This window comes from Toxotes jaculatrix, chromosome 19 (assembly GCF_017976425.1).
Source record: "Toxotes jaculatrix isolate fToxJac2 chromosome 19, fToxJac2.pri, whole genome shotgun sequence".
NCBI classification, from domain to species: domain Eukaryota; kingdom Metazoa; phylum Chordata; class Actinopteri; family Toxotidae; genus Toxotes; species Toxotes jaculatrix.
The window spans coordinates 11,579,067-11,600,455 of NC_054412.1; the positions used below are offsets into that span (position 1 = coordinate 11,579,067).

At 39.5% G+C, this 21,389-nt stretch overlaps 2 protein-coding genes across 3 annotated transcripts; one reads left to right on the top strand and one right to left on the bottom strand.

Annotated features, from left to right (window-relative positions):
- The first annotated feature begins 2,682 nt into the window (after window positions 1–2,682).
- fam167ab (family with sequence similarity 167 member Ab) lies at window positions 2,683–4,832 on the top strand. Its single transcript, XM_041065186.1, has 2 exons — window positions 2,683–3,054; window positions 3,862–4,832. Exons 1-2 carry the CDS (start codon window positions 2,683–2,685, stop codon window positions 4,123–4,125), a joined length of 636 nt encoding a protein of 211 aa, XP_040921120.1. The 3' UTR covers window positions 4,126–4,832.
- Window positions 4,833–9,229: 4,397 nt separating this feature from the next.
- On the bottom strand, window positions 9,230–18,852 carry ccm2 (CCM2 scaffold protein). Of its 2 annotated transcripts, none has more exons than XM_041064965.1 (10): window positions 18,475–18,852; window positions 14,614–14,790; window positions 14,385–14,468; window positions 13,992–14,175; window positions 13,491–13,627; window positions 12,909–13,044; window positions 12,580–12,637; window positions 12,321–12,456; window positions 12,062–12,200; window positions 9,230–11,462 (listed from the first exon to the last, which is right to left on the bottom strand). In XM_041064965.1, the coding sequence occupies exons 1-10, from the start codon at window positions 18,502–18,504 to the stop codon at window positions 11,158–11,160; spliced, it is 1,386 nt and encodes a 461-aa protein (XP_040920899.1). In that variant the 5' UTR covers window positions 18,505–18,852; the 3' UTR covers window positions 9,230–11,157. The 2 variants fall into 2 exon arrangements, with proteins under 2 accessions (XP_040920899.1, XP_040920900.1); XM_041064966.1 differs by lacking the exon at window positions 18,475–18,852 and adding an exon at window positions 15,504–15,685.
- Window positions 18,853–21,389: the final 2,537 nt, after the last annotated feature.

Consider the following 21,389-nt stretch of genomic DNA (forward strand, 5'->3'; position numbering starts at 1 on the left):
TTGACTTAAGGAATTTAACTCAAGGAAATTAAATTGAACACAGGAGGAATTAGATTTGATGATCACAACACATCACATTCTCATAGATGCTGGAACAATTGTCTCTCTGAATGTGCTTTTTATTTAAAGTCATCCCTCCTTTAGTGAGTACAATTAGAAAAGAGAACCTGTTGACACTGATATCCAACATGGTTTTCTCTCTCCTTCTGTTGTGATTGGTTTAGCCTGTAAACTGGGAACTAAAGACTGTTTCTGCTGCCATAATGAAGGAATCCAATCTGCCGCAGTAATTTCAGTGCTTACCTTTATGAATAGCTTTTGTGTTAACGCAGGCTTTTCATCTCTTTGGCTTAACCCTTGATCCTACCAGTGATTTCTATGGATAATGCTCATATTCTCATGTACTGTATATCAGCACTGCAGAATGAAATTCATCACCTCTGAATGGGAATGACTCAGAGGCAGGTTATGTTATAGACTGGACAGATACACACAAATGATTAGTTACTCTGCGGTCATGTTTGTTATGTAGACATGCCTGCATTTTCCAGATAGGGGAGCCAGACTTCCTAAGCTCTTTAGCCAGACGAGGTTTTGGCATCTCTTATTCCAACACCACAAAAATAAATTTTATTGGTGTGGCAACGCTGCAGCTGGATGTTGCTGACCAATCAAATTCTGCAGTCTTGAAACCAGAGGAATGTATGGGGTGATGCTTGGCAATTGGGATGCCAGTTAGGACATTTGGATAATGGGGATAAATAGTCCTTTTCCCTAAGATTAGTCAGTATATGTATTTGCCCCAGGCTGCATTTGATATTCAGGATGTAAATTTTGGATTTCTCAAGATGAATATTTCCTGCTGTTCTATTCAAAAGTGGCTGAGTTCACCAAAAGCGCCTCTTAAATGATCAAGCAGCCTGCAAGAGGCTGGTTTGCTTTTATGATTTTAAACCCTTTACTTCTTTATAACTGTGATCATAGCTCATTATATAATATTTGCTTACACACTTCCCCCCGTCTTTCTAAACTTCTTAGCTCTGCAGTTTCTTTTTACAATTTAAATCACTTCCTTACTGTCCATACATGGGCTTTACAGGTTCTTTAAAAATGCATGTGGCATGGATTTTCCTTCTCCTTTATTGGTGTCCTGTGACAGTGTGGTCTCCAGAGACACACTGATTCCTGTAGAGAATAAGGAGTGGATCCATTCCTGCGCATTCATAAGTCGACTACCCTGCACAGCCAGAGGTCTATTTTACCTTGCAGAACAGCCAAACCTATCATTAGATACAAGGGCAATGACTTCACTGCTGGTCTGCTGTACCCATTATGGAATAACTGAGCTCAAACCACTTACTGAGCGCTTGAAGACTTTGTAAGAAGACACTGGGCAGAAAGTCTGCTTTTGCTGCCACTGTTATACTGTTAGTGCTATATCATTTAAGAGGCTGCATTAAAGATTTAATTTGCGACTAAATGGTCAGTGAAAATACCAACATCTGGATTTGTGATAGCAATTTAATTGTGCATGGACGTATGGCATGATAACAGTACAGGTCCCTTTAATACGTGTAATGTCTCATAACGTTTTAGCCATGCTAGCAGCCTGACTTTTCCTTTAGGACCTTGTTGTTGATTTTTGTGGTTCCTGTCCCCCTCAGGAGGAATTGTTGAAAACTCTGACTCTGACAGGTCAGTATTTCAATTTGTTCAATTCTTTTGTTCATGATTACACATGCAAAACAAGCCACATTCCCATCAGCCTCAGGTGTAGTTTGTGTTCAGTGCTAATTGACAAATCTAGCAAAGATGATGAAGATAGTGAGCATGGTAAACATTACACCTGCTAAACATTAGCATTCTGGCATCGTCAGTATGCTAGCATGGCTGCAGACTCTAAGTGCCTCCTAGGAGACCAAATACATATTGTCTAATGATGTGAAAAAGGCGTGCACATGTGAATTAATGCTACATATGTTTTGAGCTGTAAATAGAAAGGTAGAGCAAGACTACCAGCCGTCGTGTCCCACTGTCAGTCGTCTGTCACTTCAGGTTGGTTCAGGCAATGAGCCCTGAGGACAGGAGGTGGAAAATTGCTGATTCATTTACAGTGTCTGTGTCGTTGCTATGGAAACGATTTGTTCCTGTGAAATGAAAATCCTGGAGGTGTGTTCCCTCGGCGTGCCGCTCCTTTAATATTTGATATGTGCGAAGCCATATGGTTGATCTAAATCAGTTTACAGGATTACATGAGAAGATGCAAGAAAGCTTTCATTATAATCATCATTCACTCTTTCTGAGATATAATCTGTTCTGTTACGCAGCTGAGCCTGTCATGCCAAAGTTGAGATGTTGCCTTTTTGTCACGTCATGTCACTTTTGTTTCTCGTCATCTGGGGACAGTTGTCAGAGGCATTGTCAGCAAACGTCTCATAACTTGCTTCTTCTCTCTTCCACAGTTCTTAAGATTATCTCCCTCTGAAACACCAATGGATCCATTAAAAATCTTTTAAAGATTGACTTTCCTGACATATAGCAGAGAAAGTAAATGCAAAAAGGACAAAAAGTCACAGCTATGGTCATTTGTCACAGCGAAGGAGACCACCAATGAAGAGCAGATATCTTTATTTTTTATTTTGACACCTTTTTGAGAAGCTTTTTGTATTTGGCAGATATATGATGGACGCACCCTCACTTCCTCAGATCACGGTGGACAGGGTTGGTGTCTCAGAGGAAACAGAATGTGGGGAAGGTGTGGATTTGCCTGCAGATGACCATCTCATGACCTTGAAGGCCTTGACAGAAAAGTTAAGACTGGAGACCAGGAGACCCTCTTACCTGGAGTGGAAAGCCCGACTGGAGACAGAAAGCTTCAGAGAGTCCGGAGCTGGAAAAGGCCCGACTCAAGTGGAGCCCGAAGGGCAAGTCATCACACCCAAAGAGGCTGTAGTGAGCTCTGATGTGATTCAGTGCAAGTTGCCATCAAGTTGCCATTCTATGAAAGGATTTGGGAATATCGACGAGGCTATCAGTTGGCTTAGGAGAGAACTGGTGAGACGTTACAGTTTCCTCACATTTGGTTGCATATTGCAGAAAGTATTGTTGGACACTTGAGATTCAACTGCACATTATTTCACATTTTGAAGCGAGAGGACTTGCAGTTAAATGCCAGAGAGATAACTGAGATCATTTCCTTCTAGTTAGCTAATTAGAATTTAACAATGCACACAATGTCCAATTTGTGTCCAGAAGAATCCCACTCAAATTAGTGAGTGAGATTGATTGGGTCTCGGGCAATAGCATCAGACATTTTTTACACACAGTTTCTGCAAGTCTAATCATTTTACTCTGTTCAATTACTCTGCACAATCGCCCACGGTTCATGAGCTGGGACTGAGCATGCAAAGAGGCGCTGACAGAAGCACACTCATACAGTATGTGGCCACAAACATTTTGCACAAAGACAATGGACAAGAGAGACGATTGTGATCTTTGTACAGATGTTTGCACATGGACAGTGGACATACGCTCGAGAGAGCGTATGCTAAGAAACTTGTTTATGGATGCCCCTCTGTGAGTTTTCTTTTTAAATGTTGTCATTCAATAAGGAATGAATGGAAGATTTAGTAAATCTGAATTATCTCAACTATGCATAATTTGTTTTTGGAATTATACTTAGAATAAATGACAGTTAAATAACAAATAACTTTGTTTAAAGGAATGGTTTGTCAGTTTTCTTAACTGATACCACCCAATTCTATGTGCTCAATATGAAACTACAGCAGGAGACAGTTAGCTTAGTTAAAAAAAAAAGAGCACACTATGTGTCCCTTCATCTCCGTCTTCTTTTTTTTGTAGACTGACATGCGCTTGCAGGACCAGCAGCTGGCGAGGCAGCTCATGCGGCTCCGAAATGACATCAACAAGCTGAAGATCGAGCAGACGTGCCACCTGCATCGCCGGATGCTCAATGACGCCACCTTTGGCCTGGAGGAGCGGGACGAGCTGTCAGACCTGCTGTGTGAATGCCCCGTGACCCCGGGCCTCGGCCTCTCTGCCCCACTAAGACTCATCGGTGTCACAAAGATGAACATTAATTCTCGCCGCTTCTCGCTCTGCTAGTGGGTACAAACATCTTGTGAAATACTATCTTTGCTCCAGTGCAACTTGCCAGCCATGGCCATATATTAGATAGTGGTGAAATCCTTTGTGCATTTAGGGCTTAACCACAGAGCTGTGAGGGTTGTTTTTACAGTCCTTATAATCAAACAGAGAGGTTTAGGTAATGCATATTATCTGGGAAGAAGAGTTTGACTGTAGTAAGTACATATATAATTTTTATGCCACTAAACTTTACACGGCAGCTATATACCGCACCCTCTCTGTCTTAAAACCACAGATTTTAGCCCTGTAGGCCATCATGCAGTTTTTAAACTGAAGTAAAGCAATCTCAAGTTTATTTAGGTCCATTTTTAAGCCTAATCAGTTATATATAACTAAATATAGTTACCAGTTACTTTATATATTTCCATGTACTTTGGTTGTTTGCCAGGCCTTTCATGTTTTCTATCTACAAGCCAAGATTTATCAAGCACAGTGTTTAACTAAATGTTTAACTATATTTTTACTTTTGTGTTAATAAGCCTATAATCAAATGGAACATGCTTTCAGTGAACTTTGGCCTGGATCTTTATAAAAATGTTTTGTGCTTTTAAAAAAGATGCCTTAATATTGATTCAAATTGTAAACTACATAACTGTTTGATTTATTTGATTTACAGTGGGCACGGAAAGTATTCAGACCCCCTTAAATTTTTCACTTTGTTATATTGCAGCCATTTGCTAAAATCATTTAACCATTTAAGGATTATGGAGGCCACTGTGCTCTTAGGAGCCTTGGCCAGATCTGTGCCTTGTCACAATTCTGTCTCTGAGCTCTTCAGGCAGTTCCTTTGGCCTCACGATTCTCATTTGCTCTGACATGCACTGTGAGCCGTAAGGTCTTATATAGACAGGTGTGTGGCCTTCCTAATCAAGCCCAATCAGTATAATCAAACACAGCTGGACTCCAATGAAGGTGTAGAACCATCTCAAGGATGATCAGATATTTCAGTTTTTCTTTTTTAATAAATCAGCAAAAATTTCAATTTCATGTTTCTCTGTCAATATGGGCCACTGTGTGTACATTAATGAGGAAAAAAATGAACTTAAATGATTTTAGCAAATGGCTGCAATATAACAAAGTGAAAATTTTTAAGGGAGTCTGAATACTTTCCGTACCCACTGTAGCAGGTAGTAGTATCAATCTAGGGCACAACATTTTTGTAGATCATCATGGAAATGATTTATTCTTTAAAATGCTTGTCAAATTGCACTAGCCACTGAACTTATGATGGTTTCCAGTTCCTTGATGAAGTTTGCTTCTTACAAGTAAGAATGTCTTGCAAAGCCCTCAGTTGGAGCTTTGCTTTGTTCTCTAATAGTTGAGCTCAAGCCTGTTAGTAGCCATCTGAGATGGCATCATCTGTTTGAAACAAAAACATGTTGTAGTTTCATGGATAAACATTGAATTATAACTCATTTGAATCTCCCTTTCTGTACCCACTGATATGATTACATACCTCTTGTTATAACCCCTCTTGTTTTGCTGGCAGTTGCTATATAATTGGATATATGCTCAGTGTCATAACAAGAAATTGGGTTTGGGGACCTTGCATTTGAAATGTGAGCATATGAAATTCAAGTCAGCTAGAGTCACAAAGCACAGGAAAATGAGTTTCAGGGTCTGAGATGCCCCTCCTTGTGGCCCAGATAAGCGAAAACACAATCTGAACAAAATCACAGCTTTAAAGCTCACACACATCCACACCTCAACATTTAATTTATTTGTGAGGGTGGTACAGTTAGAGCAGATTACCTCTTATATTAACCTCTGAAATGATGACAATAACGCTGATGTTTGTTACTGCTCAGACTATTACATTATATGATCAGCTTTGTGTACCAACACAATACCTGGCTTTTGTCTCAGTTTGTACTGTCCCTTGAGCAGGGAGGCACAATGCCAGTTGGCAAGAAAACAATTGCTATGTTGACTTGATCTTGTGTTAAGGCTATAATCAAATGGAGCATACCTTAAAACTGGTTTGGTAAAATATGATACCCTAAATGGGTTATTGTTAGTGCTAGTTTGTTTTCACCAATGTACTGGAAATAAATAATCCATCAAGAGATTGGATGTATTATTTATTCAGCCTTTTATTTGCTGTCATCACAACCAAATCTCACCAATGGCCCTTTATGTTTTCTTGTGGTAAGAATTGTCACTCAAACACAGGGTAAGCACACTACCTATTAAACTGCTCACTGAAGCATGAGAAGACCTTGGAGATTATATGCAGTGAAGGTACACTTAGATACACTGAACCAGCAATCCTTGGGGATGAGGTTGGATGCAGTGATAGTGCTATTGGACTTAAGCCCCTGGAGTTGCTAATGAGCTTTCTCAAGGCTTTTTGAAAGAGTTAGATGAAAAGATTGATACCACCCTCATATCTCCTCTAAAGCTCATTAACACATAGCCTATTGTCTTGTTTGTTTAATTCACACAAAAACTGAATAAAAAGTGTGAAAATTATAATTTTCAGTTCTACAAGGTTAATGTTGTTGTCCCACTTGAGGTTACAAGTACAACAAACAAACCAGAGGTGCTGGTAGGCTAATACTGTTACCTCTTGACATAGCCAAGTCTCTGTGCTAAGATAAACTAAGTGGCTGATGTCTATAACTTCATAACAGCTATATATGAGTGATATTGATATTATATTAACTATATCTATTCCCTGATCTTTGGAATACAACATGAATTGAGTATCCCACCTCCTTTGTTCAAATTAGCCTCTATAATTTTTGCATAATGCCTAATGCCTTTGTTCTGCAAAGGGTTGTCTTTGCACACCACACAGGAACCTGTGTAAACAGTTGGGACCATCCCAGGCTCCCACACATTTGCGTACGTGTGAAGACATGAGCATGGGGGTCATGGGTTTTTGCATGCGAGAGTCAGTGTACCCCCCTCACTAATCCCCGTGTCCCTCTCAATCTAGAGGGCCTGAAGTGGCATGTAATGAATGACTTTGTTGAGCCTGAGATTTTCATGCATGAGCTCCAGCTTTATGTGGGCTTATCGCCGCTGAAAGCCGCAACTCCTTTTCACTGAAAGGCTGCCAAAGGGGCCATCACATAGATTTTCTAAAAAGCTCCTGGTGATCAAGGTGGTCTCATTTCTTTTACCTTTTTGGTGACTTTTTTGGATGATATTTAAACTACAATAACAAAATGAATACTGTGCAGCATTTTTAAATCCGAGAAACAGTTTGTTCCAGAGAAAAGGAAACAACACGAAGTGCTTTGTGCTACTTAATACTCCAGTTCTGCCTAACAGCTGTCCCTGGAGTTTGGCATTTTATTAATTTCATGCCTAAACCATCTCATTTGCATGACAAAATTGCTTGACAGGCATAAAATCAAGCACTATCTCTGCTGCTGAAGCATGAAGACCAGATACTAAATCTGTAGCCACAGTCCCGAGGCCAAAATTAGGCCATGTTGAGAATAAATAAGCAGTTGGTTTAGGCTGATTTGGAGTACTTTCCCCCAGTTTGACTTCTATATATCTCAAAGAGGGATGCAATCAGTTAATTGCTATCATTACCTTTTTGTCTACCAAGAGCTTTTTTTCTGACGTTTGCAACTGGGAATGTAGGTGCCGATCTGTTCCAGGAATACAACAGATGTGACACCACAGAGAGGCACCTCTCACCATGACCGAGCTGCAAACTCGAGCATGAATGGCTGACAGAAACTTCAGCAAGGTGAACCACAGGGTGAGACTGGCGAGAATCCCAGACTGCATCTCAGACTGTGTCTTTGTGTAGGAGTTTCTCAGTACATCCCATTGCAGCAAAGATTTACTTTAAGGACAAGGTGGTTAAAGACAAGAGCACCAGAGCCAGAAAGAAAAAACAATCAACAGATGAAGAGTTGAAATGCATTTAACTGATGCATTACTCACCATGTTTGGATGCTGATTTGGGTTGTGTGATGACAAAATTTCCTATTCTCTCATTTCTTAAACTTTGCAAAGCTAGAACTTCACTTGACCGCCATTAGTGATTTACTGGAAAACATTTAACAAGCAATGTTTTTGTTGGAAGAACAAGGCGCATTGCACACTCATGAGGCTTTAAACTTGACCACGCAATTAAACCCCTGAAGTGTTGAGAACACCAATTCTGGTGGTTATTGGAAAATAGATTTATAAGGTCAGAGGAACACTTGGACCAGCTCCTGGACACATATTAAATATGTCTAGGAGCTAAAGATAGCTTTCAGACCATTATTTGGAACATTAATTTGGGGAAAAGCTCCCTTACTTAGATTTCTTTTGATTTTGGATATGACGAGCTTGTTAGCAAACAGTTAACTATTAGTGCATTGGACAGATAAACAGCAATCAGCAACATTAGTGTTAATTATAAATTATATTTCCAGCCACCTGTTGAATAAATAATAATAATAAAACAGTTGCTTGCTGTGGACAGAAAATATATTAATTGGAGCAATGAACGAAACAGTACAGCTGCAGGCAGTAAAACTAAAACAGTGAGCTGAAAGACCCTGAAGAAGCTCTGAGGAGAACTGAGTCAGGTGATGATTCTCAGTGAGTTCATCACTACAAGTGACTCCTCCTTTGACATACAAGTAGTCATACCATCCACTGTTCATCTTGTAAATACTGATCTATGGCGCATGGTCAACCAAAACTTCACAATATCGACTAACATAAAGCCAAGGGAAGTAATTGCAGAATGTTTCGACTTAGCCTTTGTTCCTATGAAACTCTACCAAAACCTAATTGAAGTAAAATTCATTAAGAACTGAACTACATTATAAGCTTTTCTTGAATCATTGTCTGTTTTATCCATTTGAAGTTGCCTGTCCATAGTCAGAGACATTTAATCCACTTACCATTACAGCAAAAGCCAATTTTCATCCTTGACTACAATGATCTTCTATCTGAAACAAGTAAAGAAATGCACCCATCTGATTCTTCTTCATGAGGAAAGCTTCTGTAAGAGTCACTATAGAGGCACTGCAGGGGTTCCAGTCGCTGTAAAGATAATTGGCAACCTCATTATAACACAGCATGGAATCTTTTAATGACTTAATTAAAACAACTGATCTATTTAATAATTATGTGCTTTGAATGAGGCGGTGTAATGAGTCATTCTGTTCAGTCTAAAATTGGATTAAGATGACAATTTACAGGAGGCCAATTACGACTCCAAGTACTGTGAGAAAACACACACAGTTCAATTACACCGAGAGCATGTCAAAAACAATCATTTCCTCTGCTTCTGTACCCAAACAATGTAGCATCATTGTCGCGAATGGGTGCCACTTAACGTGAATAGTCTTGTTAGCGTGATGAGAAAGAATCTGTATTTGGACAGTGAGATCATAGGCCTCTTGATTATCTTATCCTTTTGTTCAAGGCAGACAGTGTCTCAAGCCAGAGAGGCTATTTGAGCCCCAGGTGTAGTGTTCCAGTCTGCACATGCCCTCCCATACCCCTGCTTCAATCCCACAACAAACATGAAACGGCCCAGACAATGGGCAATCATCTTTTGATTCCAATTTGTTTGGTACTTTAAAATTTACTGAGGTGCGGAATCATGATATGGGAGATCTATGAAGGAAATGGTTTAAAAGCTCAGTGAGTGGCTTCACAGAATGGAATGTGCTCGACTCCAGCTGTCCTGCCAGTTTCTTGTCCCTCAGACTCACAAACCTAATCCCCAAGTTTGAGGCTATTCAGCAACATCCATCGTGACTGCTTTGATGAAACTCAGACTGAAGTTCCACAGCAGCTTAGGTGCATCCAAGCAAATGATCAGTCAGAGAGGATCATGGTCAAGATTATAAAATCTTCACCTTGTGTCAGTTTTGCTGTATGAAAGTCAAATTAAATGTTAGTTTTACTTCAGACTAGTGATAATTCAGCTGACAGGTGTAAAGGATAATAACCACGTACTTTCATTAGGCATGATTATTTTTTGTAATCTTACAATACCAACGGCCAAAGAGTGTAAAGTAGCTGTTATTTAATAACTATGATTTGCTCATCAACTGTAGGTACAGTTCATACTGACCTGTCTGTATATGACAGACAGTTGGCACCAGTACTGCAGTGTAAAGGCACAATGACAGATAGATGTAATGTCACAAGACACAACAAGATGACCTGCATGTGAAAAACAAATATCTAAAATCATAAAGTTACATCAGCCATCAACTAACTGGCTTTGTCAAATACAGTCCCCACTCAATCACGTGAACTGAATGAGAATTTTTGTTTTTACAGCATTTCCTTGGTCAGTTTGGATAAGGCAAAATTATATAAATGAGTAAACACTTACAACAAATGATAGTGTAAAACAAAGTGGTACACAAATCTTACTGAAAAACAAAATTATATATATATATATAGCAAAATGTTACACTCTCACAGCAAATGCACAAATGTGAAATAACTGAAGAAAACCAAAGCTCTTCCGGTGGATGAAGCTGACTGACCCATAGTAATACAAAAGCACAAATCAGTACAGCTTCAGTCTTAACCTTCTAAAACATGTACACAGTCCTCCGAAGCATTCTCCGGAGTCTACGAGGGTATTCAAACCGGAAACATTCTCAAAGACTCTGGAGATTTTAGCTACATTGCCGACAGCAGTGGCAGATACTGCCAATAAATGAGTACAAAAATCAAAGAAACTTTAAAAACATGTCAGAAGCTATGAATTCCTCTGAAATGGAAAAATAGCCAACTACCTGCATGTCATCTACAGGGTCTGCATAAGTGCATTTGTTGACTTCATCTTTCTGTGGTAATAAAATTAGACTTTCCTCGTAGAGTGTGTAGAGACTATGGGACGTCCTCTTGACAATTAGAGGAAAATACAAGTAACGAAATCTTAGGTCAGTGCTAAGGACCACCTTCACCTGATCCATTCAGCTCATGCCTACTGTTCATTTGAGGAGTGGCTGTCAGTTCATGTCCTCAGCTTTTGCAGTTATACCTTTGTTCACCATGTCAGGGTGTCACTCCGTCCTGGTCCATACTGCAGCCGAGAGCTTCAATGTCATTACTGATGTCGGTGATCATTCGGTCCCATTCGTCACCCTCAGAGGCCTCCTGGCCCTCATCTGAGGCCGCGCTGTCGCCGCTTCCTCCCGCTGCTCCGTTGCCGTTGGTGGTGGAATCGGAGGCGGAGCTGGCTGTACGTCGATAGCGGCCAAAGCTGTCTGTGATGATTCCTCGGCCATCTTTGACACCAATGGTCTCCAGGAAATTCTCAAAGTGCTGACTGTCCTTCTCTGGTATGAAGGGACGCAGGCCTGCAGGGGGGCAAAGAAAAAAGCTGTAAACACTCATGTAAACATTGGTAACCAGGACACAGGTCCCGGACACAAGTTTTGAAATTTAATACATATGATAATGGACTGTGGCAACCTCCTTTATAGCACATATTTTACAGCAAATATATTTTCATTACTTTTATTGTGATATAACAAGTGGGTAGGTGAACATTACTGAGGAACCAGAAGCAGGGATGTCTGACGTTTTCATGTGGAGACATGAAAGTGGGTCTGAAACTGTAGCTACTGCGAAAATTGGAAGTGATTGTGAGGTGTGGCTTTAATGGCCACCATGTATGCTTCACTATTTTCCACCATCCACTCATAATATGACCACAACAGTACATAATGCATTTTGACACTGGTTAGTTTTAGTCAATACACTGCTCTGTGATTGAACAATAAAACTGGCACTGAAAACAGCAGTGTGAAAATGACAGATGATGAAGAAAGTTTAGACCAGTTCAATACAGTGGACAGGAAACAAAGTTTATACAGGGAAAATGAAAAGGATTTCCAGTGACAACTGGTGGTCATTGAGCAAGACCTCTCTGACGCATGGTTAAGAGTGGTTGTACCAAGTAGTAGGAACTTCCTGCTGTCCCCGTAGAGTTGTCGCAGGTTTATACAGAACTCATGGATGGATGCACCGTTACGGTATTCATGGAGCAGGGTAGCAAACTGCTGGATCTCCTGCGATGATAGTTTTGTCCGCAGCTGTGAGGGGAGGGGAAAAAAAACACGAGACAAATTTAAACAAGAATCAATAAAGCTCTGAAGAAATATCTTGTTCTCAAAAACAGGAGGGGAGAAAGATAGAGAAGTGAATCATTATACTGTGGTCATGTAGTCCTGCAGCAGTTCTGCAGCAGTGGTGCTGAGCTCTCCTTCACTTGCCGTCTTCGTCTGAGGGGATGCTGGGGTAGAAGCTGTTGGAGAGTTTCCTTCTGCCTCCACAGAGACCTGGAAAGGACTGAGAGAGGGATGAATCCCTTGTAAGTGACAAGCAAAAGTAAACCACTTTCAGAATGCGTATCAAAATCTTTCTTGACCACTGTACCTAACGTGGGCACAAAACAGAAATCCTAGAACTTACAATGTGTTGCCTTCTGCTTCAAAAGGCTCTTTAACATCAACTTTGCTTGAAGAATCATCTGCAAAATGAAGGAAGATACATATTTACAGGTTCACATGTGGAATAAGTTAAATAAAGATAAAAGATTGGGAAGAGGGCAAAATTCCAAAGTCGGTTTACTGATTTGAGAGCTACAGTACTTAACTATTAGAACAACTCAAATATTACAAGAAAGATTTCTTCTGCTTGCTAATGTTGCCAATGCTTGTGAAAAAATATCTGAAATTTGTTTGTGTGCAGTTTCAGACAGTTTGATTTTGTCTAGAGAACTGATCTGTTCCTTTCCTTACCGCTGTATAGAGAGAGGTGTCTTGTAGGTGTAGTCGCTCCATCAAATATGGCTCTGTCCAAGAAGTCGATGGTTGATTCTGTGTAAACAATCTGAAAAACTTGGCTGAGCAAAAGACACAACTCCTCTGCCGCTGCCTGAAATACAAGGGGAAAAAAAAAATCTTTCAATCTTTTATTGCCATCATGATTTGCAGAAATGTATTATTTTTTCTGTAATTACCATTTCTAGTCACATGAACAAACAAAATCAGTCCAGACTGTGGTTTCCTGTTCGGTCATTTTATTAATCTGGGCTTTCCAAACATTAGTAATTTTTGGATATTAGAAGAATATCAATTTCACTGTACCATAAAACAGCATTCTTGAGGTTAATTTCCATGGTTGATTCAGGTTACATTCTGACACTTAAACAGCACTGGTGGTTGGAGCTAGATTTAAATTCACATTTCTGTAAATTAATTTGGTGTGCACCTTGGTTCAAAAAGCATTGTTCTCACCTGTGTAACCTAGCTTAACAAAAGAGATGAACCTTGCAGACTGCTATTTAGCTCCTCCCTTATTATTAGCATGCACAATATTACCTTATTATCAACGGCCAGCACAAGCAGACAGCAGACTTCCACAAGAACAGCTCCACTTTCAGATAAGGAGCTCAGGGTCTGAGATTTGTTGAGATCGGGACATGAGCTGGGACAGGGAGAACCTCCTGAATCCTGGGCTGAAAAACACAAGAAAAATACATACAGGTAAATCTCATTCTTCACGTGTTGAATTGTTGCCAACACAGTAAGCACTACTACACCACATTCATTTGTCTTTGGGCAATTAAAAAAGAACATTATCAAACAAAGAACCAGAGGGATCTGACAACACTGACTACTAATTTAAAAAGTGTGTTACAACAGGGCTACAAGTAACTCCAGTCAAGATGATCACTGTTGTAGCTCCTGCTCAAACAAGAGCCTACACCACTTCACACTTCTTATGTTTCAGTAGTCTTTCAACTTTCAAGAGTCTGACAAATTTTACAGCCTCATTTTAATATGTCAAATCATGCTGGAACCAGTATGTTTTTTTTTTACCTGTTTTGATCACGACAAGATGCAATGAGTCATCCCTGATATAGGAGACAGCAGCAATATCATGGATGGGCACTCTCAGAATAATGTCCTCTCCATCACGCCATACAAGCTTTATGTTGTACGCTGACAAGCTCACCACTGCATCCTGCTCTGATGTCAGCTGGCCTGCCAACTGATGCGACTTCTGACAATCACAGAGACAAACCATGTGTGTAATTATCCCTGTTATGATACAACATTATAAATGCCATATCTGTCTAAACAGACCTATAAGTATTAAAGGAATTTCCTTTATTGTTAATTATCTCAGTAAGGTAAACTAGTTTTAGAACAGGAACTAAGAGAGAAACCCACAAACAGGATCAGGCTGAATCCCCTTACACAGATGCTTACCCTTGCATTGTCAATGAGCTGCAGCACTTCAGTGCGGCTTGATGGGTTCAAGTATCCTGGGACTGATGTCAGCTGCCCCAAGTACTGAAAAAGACAAAACATATTTATAAATAGTGTTTAACAAAAACTCCAGCTAAAAGAAAAACCCTCAAAATTCCTCCCACCACAATATTTTTAATAGATGGGAGGAGGTTTTGTTTTTTTATCTCTGCTCATTTCTCACACTCACTTTAACTTCCTTCTCAATGTAGTCGTTAAGCAGGATGTCAGGGTCGATGCGGTGGTCAGGCTGAGAGAGTGAGAAGGTGTGGAGTGCCCTGCGCTCCGTGGCCTTCTCTTGGGCCTTCTTGTCCCTTCCCTTCTCTCCTTTCAGGAAGACTCGCTTGAATGGAGACACGATACCCGGCTAGTGAATAAAGACAAAGAAAATTAAGAGAAATTACAAGACTGTAGTCTGTGTGCTAACACACCTACAGCAGTGTGTGTTTTTGTTATCAAATCGCCTTCCAAAACGCAAGACTCAGGTCATATGGATATACTAAAGCATGCTATACTTTAAAATGGGTTGGCAACACAGTGAAGCATTTCCAACACAGCTACAAATCAAATGTCCCCAAAAATAACCTCAAGAGTATATCAAACTTCTGCTAACTGTGGTACCTGCATGCCCAAATTTTTGCTGACCCTACTTCCTAAGACTGCTGGTCGCAGCAGATGGCTTCTTTGAGAGTGCAAATGTGCTACTCAATATGTGCTGCTCAAATGTCAACAATAGCAAGTGCAAAAGGAAACTGTGTATTTTGCAATAATTGGGAGGTGGCCACATTTTGGCACTCATGAACATCAACCTCAAACCATCAACAAGCAACTGCCGCAGATGCGTTACAAGAGAAAAATATACTTAACTTTTTTTCAGGCATGTTTTTGTATTTACTTTGCTTTGCTTGCCTATAAACCAGTAGAAAAACACCACATTATTTAGCTCTTATATCAACTTGCTCAATGTCGCCACTGTAGCTTTATTTAAGAGCTCAGGTAAGCGTACTCATCCTATGCACAGTAAAAAAAAAAAACATTTCAGAGCATGTTTCTAGATTCAAAGCATTTTAAAAAGCCTACCTCGTGCTCCATGAACTCACACGCTTCGAGAGTTGCCTATTCAACAGCAAGCACACACCCTGGCCACGGATGCTACAAAAGCTCTCGCTGTCTACACTAGTTACCTGTTGCCTCCGCTCACACACAGTTGTAGCTGCCAAATGGTCAGAGACACACAGGATCAAATGCTGCCTGAGCGTGTATGAGAGGGGTGTGACCCCCCACCAAGGAAGGGAAGTGTCTCAGTCTCTATACTCAGGCACAAGAACAGGAAGGGGACTGGCCACAACTTCCTGTGATGACACGCTTATACACGCTTTGAATGTTGAAACGCTTAAAGACTGCACCACACTATTCTTGTTTCGAAAACTGCCTCACAGATGTGAAAGACAGACAAAAGAGTGTGAAGTTCGTTGTGTTTATTCCACACCTTCAGATTTTATTGGGATGTGATGATTGCTTGCTTGCATCCCTCATTCAGGACTCTGCAACTCAAGGTCAATAGACATTACTGCTACACAACAGAAAAACAACAGACTCTACTTTCTACTGTGCTAACCACAAATGTCACATTTGCAATGTTCTTCACAACGCAGACTTAATGTGCCGAACCTTAATGTGCCGAGTGCAGGCAACCTCATGTAGCCCTTGAAGATTTAGTTCCCTTTTTCAAACATCTTTTTTTAGTATTTGTTTGACTGTTCCATGGTACCCATAATTTGGTTCCTGCCTGATGTGCTGACACTTGATCACAGACTTTAGACCTCATAGAACAACACAACCTCTATGACCAGTGCATTATTTAACAGTACGTATCTCCTGAAGACAAATGCATTAACATTTTATGGCTTTTCCTTGTGAAATGTGAGACAACAGCTACCATAGCTAACCCCTGTGAATGGCCTCAAGATGAACAAGTGTCTTTTATGGTGAAAGTATGTTTACAAAGAAACATAAGTGAGGACACTATCTTGCTTCTTTGTGTTGCGATGACCAGGGTGATAACAAGTGTAGATGGACTTTTAAACTTCCTCACACTTAAGAGCAATGCAGGAAAACTTGGATCGAATGTAAAAGAGGTCAGTGTGCTCAGACAAGGAAAATACAAGCACCTGCTTTTATTGCCCTAAGCCAAAAAACTATGACTAAGTTTTCCATAGTGGTCCTAAAGTAAAATGTTATGATCTCTTCCTGCTTTTTAAGAGCTAAATTGCAGCGCCTCTCTTATGTATAGCTGCTCTTCACTTTTTTTTATTTGTCAGTGTTTGTAAGACATTCACACCACACCAGCTGGGCTGAAAGTAATGTATGAGTGAGTGCCGACACCCTTCACTGTGCTACATTCTTGTAAGGTATTTCGGCTGTAAATTTCCTGAACTTCTCCAGATATCGTTGCTCTAATTTCCTGACAAATAGGAAGCCTTTATAAATGAGTTCATATAATTCAGTTACCAAAGTCAAAGTAACATTCCATCATATTATCCATCATATATGTGAAAGGGTCTGCACTTTCACATGAACCTGTGTGATCATATAATACTCCAGTGAATATAAAAATACACTGGGGCCAAATGCTATTCACTATCACCACCAAGTGGCACAAACAAGAACTGTAATGATGACACCGGTACCTAAAAGTTAACACCCCGGTGACATCAACACTTAAAAATGGAAAGGAAATGATTGTCATTTCCTAAAAGCCTTCTGTTTAAATGTATTGTTGGTAATTAGTTTTTTATTTGCTGCCACAACTAGGCAGTCTATCATTATTGAAAAGATATTTTGAGTGGAAACTTTGAAGCTAAGATAAGAGCACACTTTGGATCAGTTGACACTGCTGGAAAAAACATTTCCTTGCCACAACAAACCTTCTTAACACTTGGCTGTAACTTCATTTCCGAGCAAATTTCCCTGAAAATCATGAGGAAAATTAGATAGGAAGTATCAGTAGTGTTTTTGTAATAGAAAAAGGATGGCATGAGAAGCACAATCATAACAAAGGTGTTTAGCTCAGACACTTTACTTCTCATTGTGCTGCTCAGGCTGCGGGCTTGTCATGAAATGTCCTGCCTGGATTTGGTAGGTCCTACCCTTCAGTTTCCTCCTGTGTCAGAAGAACTGAGGGAAAATCTCCCTTTGGCACAACAGGAGAAAAAGATAAAGGCATGTCTCCAAAAGAAATGTCAGCTACGTGTCTGAACATAAAGGTCTGTCTTCAAATCGAGCAGGATCATTAGGTAGTATGTGTATGTACCTGGACCATATGTGTGAGAAGGGTTGGATGGTTAGCTCAGCCAAGAAGTGCTGGTTCCCTTTAGCATGACTGACACTGATAACCGCTGCCTTTGACAGCTGATGTTGAGCACCCAAGTCTCCCATGAACCACGCCTGCGCATGACAAGTAGTTATTACTCTGGGAAAGCTGGCTCTGCCTTTGCTACCTTTTTGTGAATAACATCACCCTCACCGATAAAAATAACACTCTGGCCTAATACATAAAACAACGATCGATGATTTCCTTTGAAGCAGATTTACCACAACCAACACCCACTACATCTAAACACACTTTAATGAACTACAGACCAGACGAAAGAAGAGGATTGAAGTTGATGTTACAGAAATGTGAAAAATATTAAAACACCCTGAAGCTCGTGGTAATCATGAACTGAGGCAGTAACGTTTTGAACTTAACGTAAAACACTTCACTCGTTCTTTTGGGCTCAGTCTGTTGCGCTTTACCTTTATTTAACGTTCATGCGGTAAGTTAAACACTACCCATTTTAAGTAACGCTGGTTTATGGAAAAACAGTAAATATGTCAGTGTGTTATTGTGAGTGCGTTGCCCCTTTCCGCTGGTCAGCGAGCTGACGCTGGACGTTACTTGATGTTTGATTAAACTTAGCCATCTAACAGCTAAGCTAACCTGGTCTGACTAGCTAGTAAGTTAGCAGGCTAGACAGCCAACTTTGATTAAGTCAAATACCAGACTTACCTTTTTCACTTTTTTCACATCATCCTCCATTTCTATGTAAAGGTCCTCTTCGTCATATTCAGCTCAGCTTGGAAGTCCAGGTGAGGCAAGACATAACTACCGAAAGCTTTTCACCAACACTCATCTGACAGTAGATAGCTTGCTAGCCTAGCTTAGCCTAGCCTAGCATTGGTAAAGTGATGCCCGAATTTGAGCTGATAGCAAAACACCATGGTGGTGTTTGCCTTACTCCTCAATCATTAGAAAAAATGCAGGCGCGCCACCAATGTGAAAATTATATGCTTTAGTGCTGTTAAAACAATTAAAGAAATGGTCTGTAAAGAAGACAAACTCGGACAAAACAAGCAAAACTTTTCAATCGTGCCGCCATTTTGGGCGTTGAACTGTGGTCCAGCATGCTTTGCTTTGAACAAACCAAAACAGCTGCTGCGGTGTAGTATGATAATAACGCCGCCTAAGGATTAGGGAAACCAGCCTGAAGTACTGTGACTTAAAGTTGTTAAATAGAATAATGAAGTCAGTTTATTCAGTGACAGAGACTCACTCCAGACCTCAATTATTGCCACGGACGCAGGCAAAGGTTGACTTTGCACAGGTGACTTAATTTCCTTTTGTTTCATTGCATTTGTTTGTTTTGTTGTTACAGGCGCACCTGTGCTTTTTCTAATATTACAAGTCAAAATATCATCTTAAAAAAAAAGTCATTCTTTTTACAAATTGTATGCAGTCACAAACAAAAGGTGAGATTTGGGGCAGAATATCAAAATTTCTATATAGCTGTCTGTTGAAGTGTTCACTTAGCCATAAAGTTTGAATTTGCACACCTAAATGTAAGATGTTATAAATGTTACATGCTGTACCTGTGCTTTTGTGCTATGATAAGTCTAAATTTTTCTGCCCTGAAAAGAGTTTTTCAAGTCTAAAAACAACACAGGCTGTTAAAATATTTGGTATTTCACATCTAATGTTACTGTTTACCATCCCTGTTTTACTAGGACAAGAAAATGGACAGTCAAGACAGCAACAGAGAGAGAGAGAAAGAGAGGCATATGAGACAGACAGAAATATGTAGAGATACAGCAAGAGGATATGAAAGCGGGAAAGAGACCAGTCACTCACAAGGTTGGCTGCACGAGTGCCAACAAAAAAAAGGTAAGCTCTGCACATATTAACTAACTACAGTGGTATTTAACTTTTATCGTGTCAGCTTTGTTTGTGGTCATTTTTATATACATGTATATAAAGCACATGAAGGGTATTGTGTCTGCTAGTGGTTCACAGCATTGGGGATGGTAGATTTGGCTCTTTAGATCACTTGTGAGGGGCTTCGTTATTGTAAATGCTAAACTACTGAGTCTAAATTTGTCATATTAAAGGCCTGCATTCATCTATGACAATGCACTGGATTGACTCCATTGCAAATACTGATACAAGTGGACATCTATGCAGTGATGAAACAAGGCAGAAAAGGATCTGTAATTAAATGAAGTATTACATTTGGTAATCTTATCTGTGGGACATAATTTGGCTTTTATTACATACTATAAAAATAGAGTTCTCAGCAGATGTAGCCTCTGTATATATATATATATATTATATATATATATATATATATATATATATATATATATATATATGTATATTAAATCAGAATAAACGAAAACACCTGTGTGAGTGTACAGAGCTTTAACAAGCTAAATTTAAGATTTACTTCATTGCATTATATTAGGACACATTCAATAAACCCTTTCACCTGTTTAGTCTAAAAGGCAGGTGCAGGTGATATATTGCAGCCATTTTCATCTGTCAAAATGTGAGAGGTGCATGTGAATAGAGTACTGATATGTTGCACTTTCAAATACTATATTTATTTTTCTCTTCTGGGATGAACAGTCTGATATATGAATCTACAGTAAGGCTTAACATTACATTTTCAGCATAATATTTCTCTTTTCTTCTAAAAACCAAAACATACAAAAAGAACTTTAGCACCATATGTTATTAATAATATTCATATTGTTCCCAAAAATAGGGCGTAGGTACAATACTGGACATCAGTTTTGCTTTTTTAAAGAATGGGGATTCCATGAAACAATTTACTTACATTTTATATTTAACAACAACAAAGAAATCATTCCTATTATGTTCTCAGTCACAACATAGGTTGTATGAGTACACTCTCATAAAGATGCTACAGGCTGTAGCAAATTTGCTTACTGACATTGTGCCAACTTTTGGAATACCCCAGAAAAATCATATAGCCTAGGGAGTATCCTGATAGGTTTGTGAAATACACCAACAAGCTAACACAATCTAGAAATTGATTGAATATAAACAAAGCAATATTTCCCAACACCTTTGATAACAATTTCAAAAATCAGCAGCAATTAATATGACAACCATAGTCGCTTCATTGGAATATCAAATCCATTGTTTAACAAAATATTACAGCCAATTCTACAATAACAACAAAAATAGATACACACAGATTAAGGACATATAGATGACAGGAATTTACAACACAGCAATCACGTTCTATATACTTTTTTTACTCTGATTCCATTAGCAGAAGTACATTTGTGCTCCTGTGCATTTGCCAAAAAGATGCATTTTGTCATCTGCCAGTTTCATTCTCTCAGAGAAAAAAAAACAGGAAAAAAAATCCTAGTGCAGATTGAATCATACTAAAACAAAAACATACTGTATGTTGAAACCAGTGTAATAAACATATGAACAGTAGAGTAACTGTTGTTTTTTGTGCAGATCGGAAAATCAAAATGGCACCATTGTTGAGTTGAGTTCTGCTGTAAACTGTGTGGATTTGAGGTGCTAGCTCTTGAGCATTTTGAGACTGCAAGTTTGTTGGGTGCAGGTTCTCTCAGTCAACCAGAAGGCCATGCTCTCAGAAAGCCAAA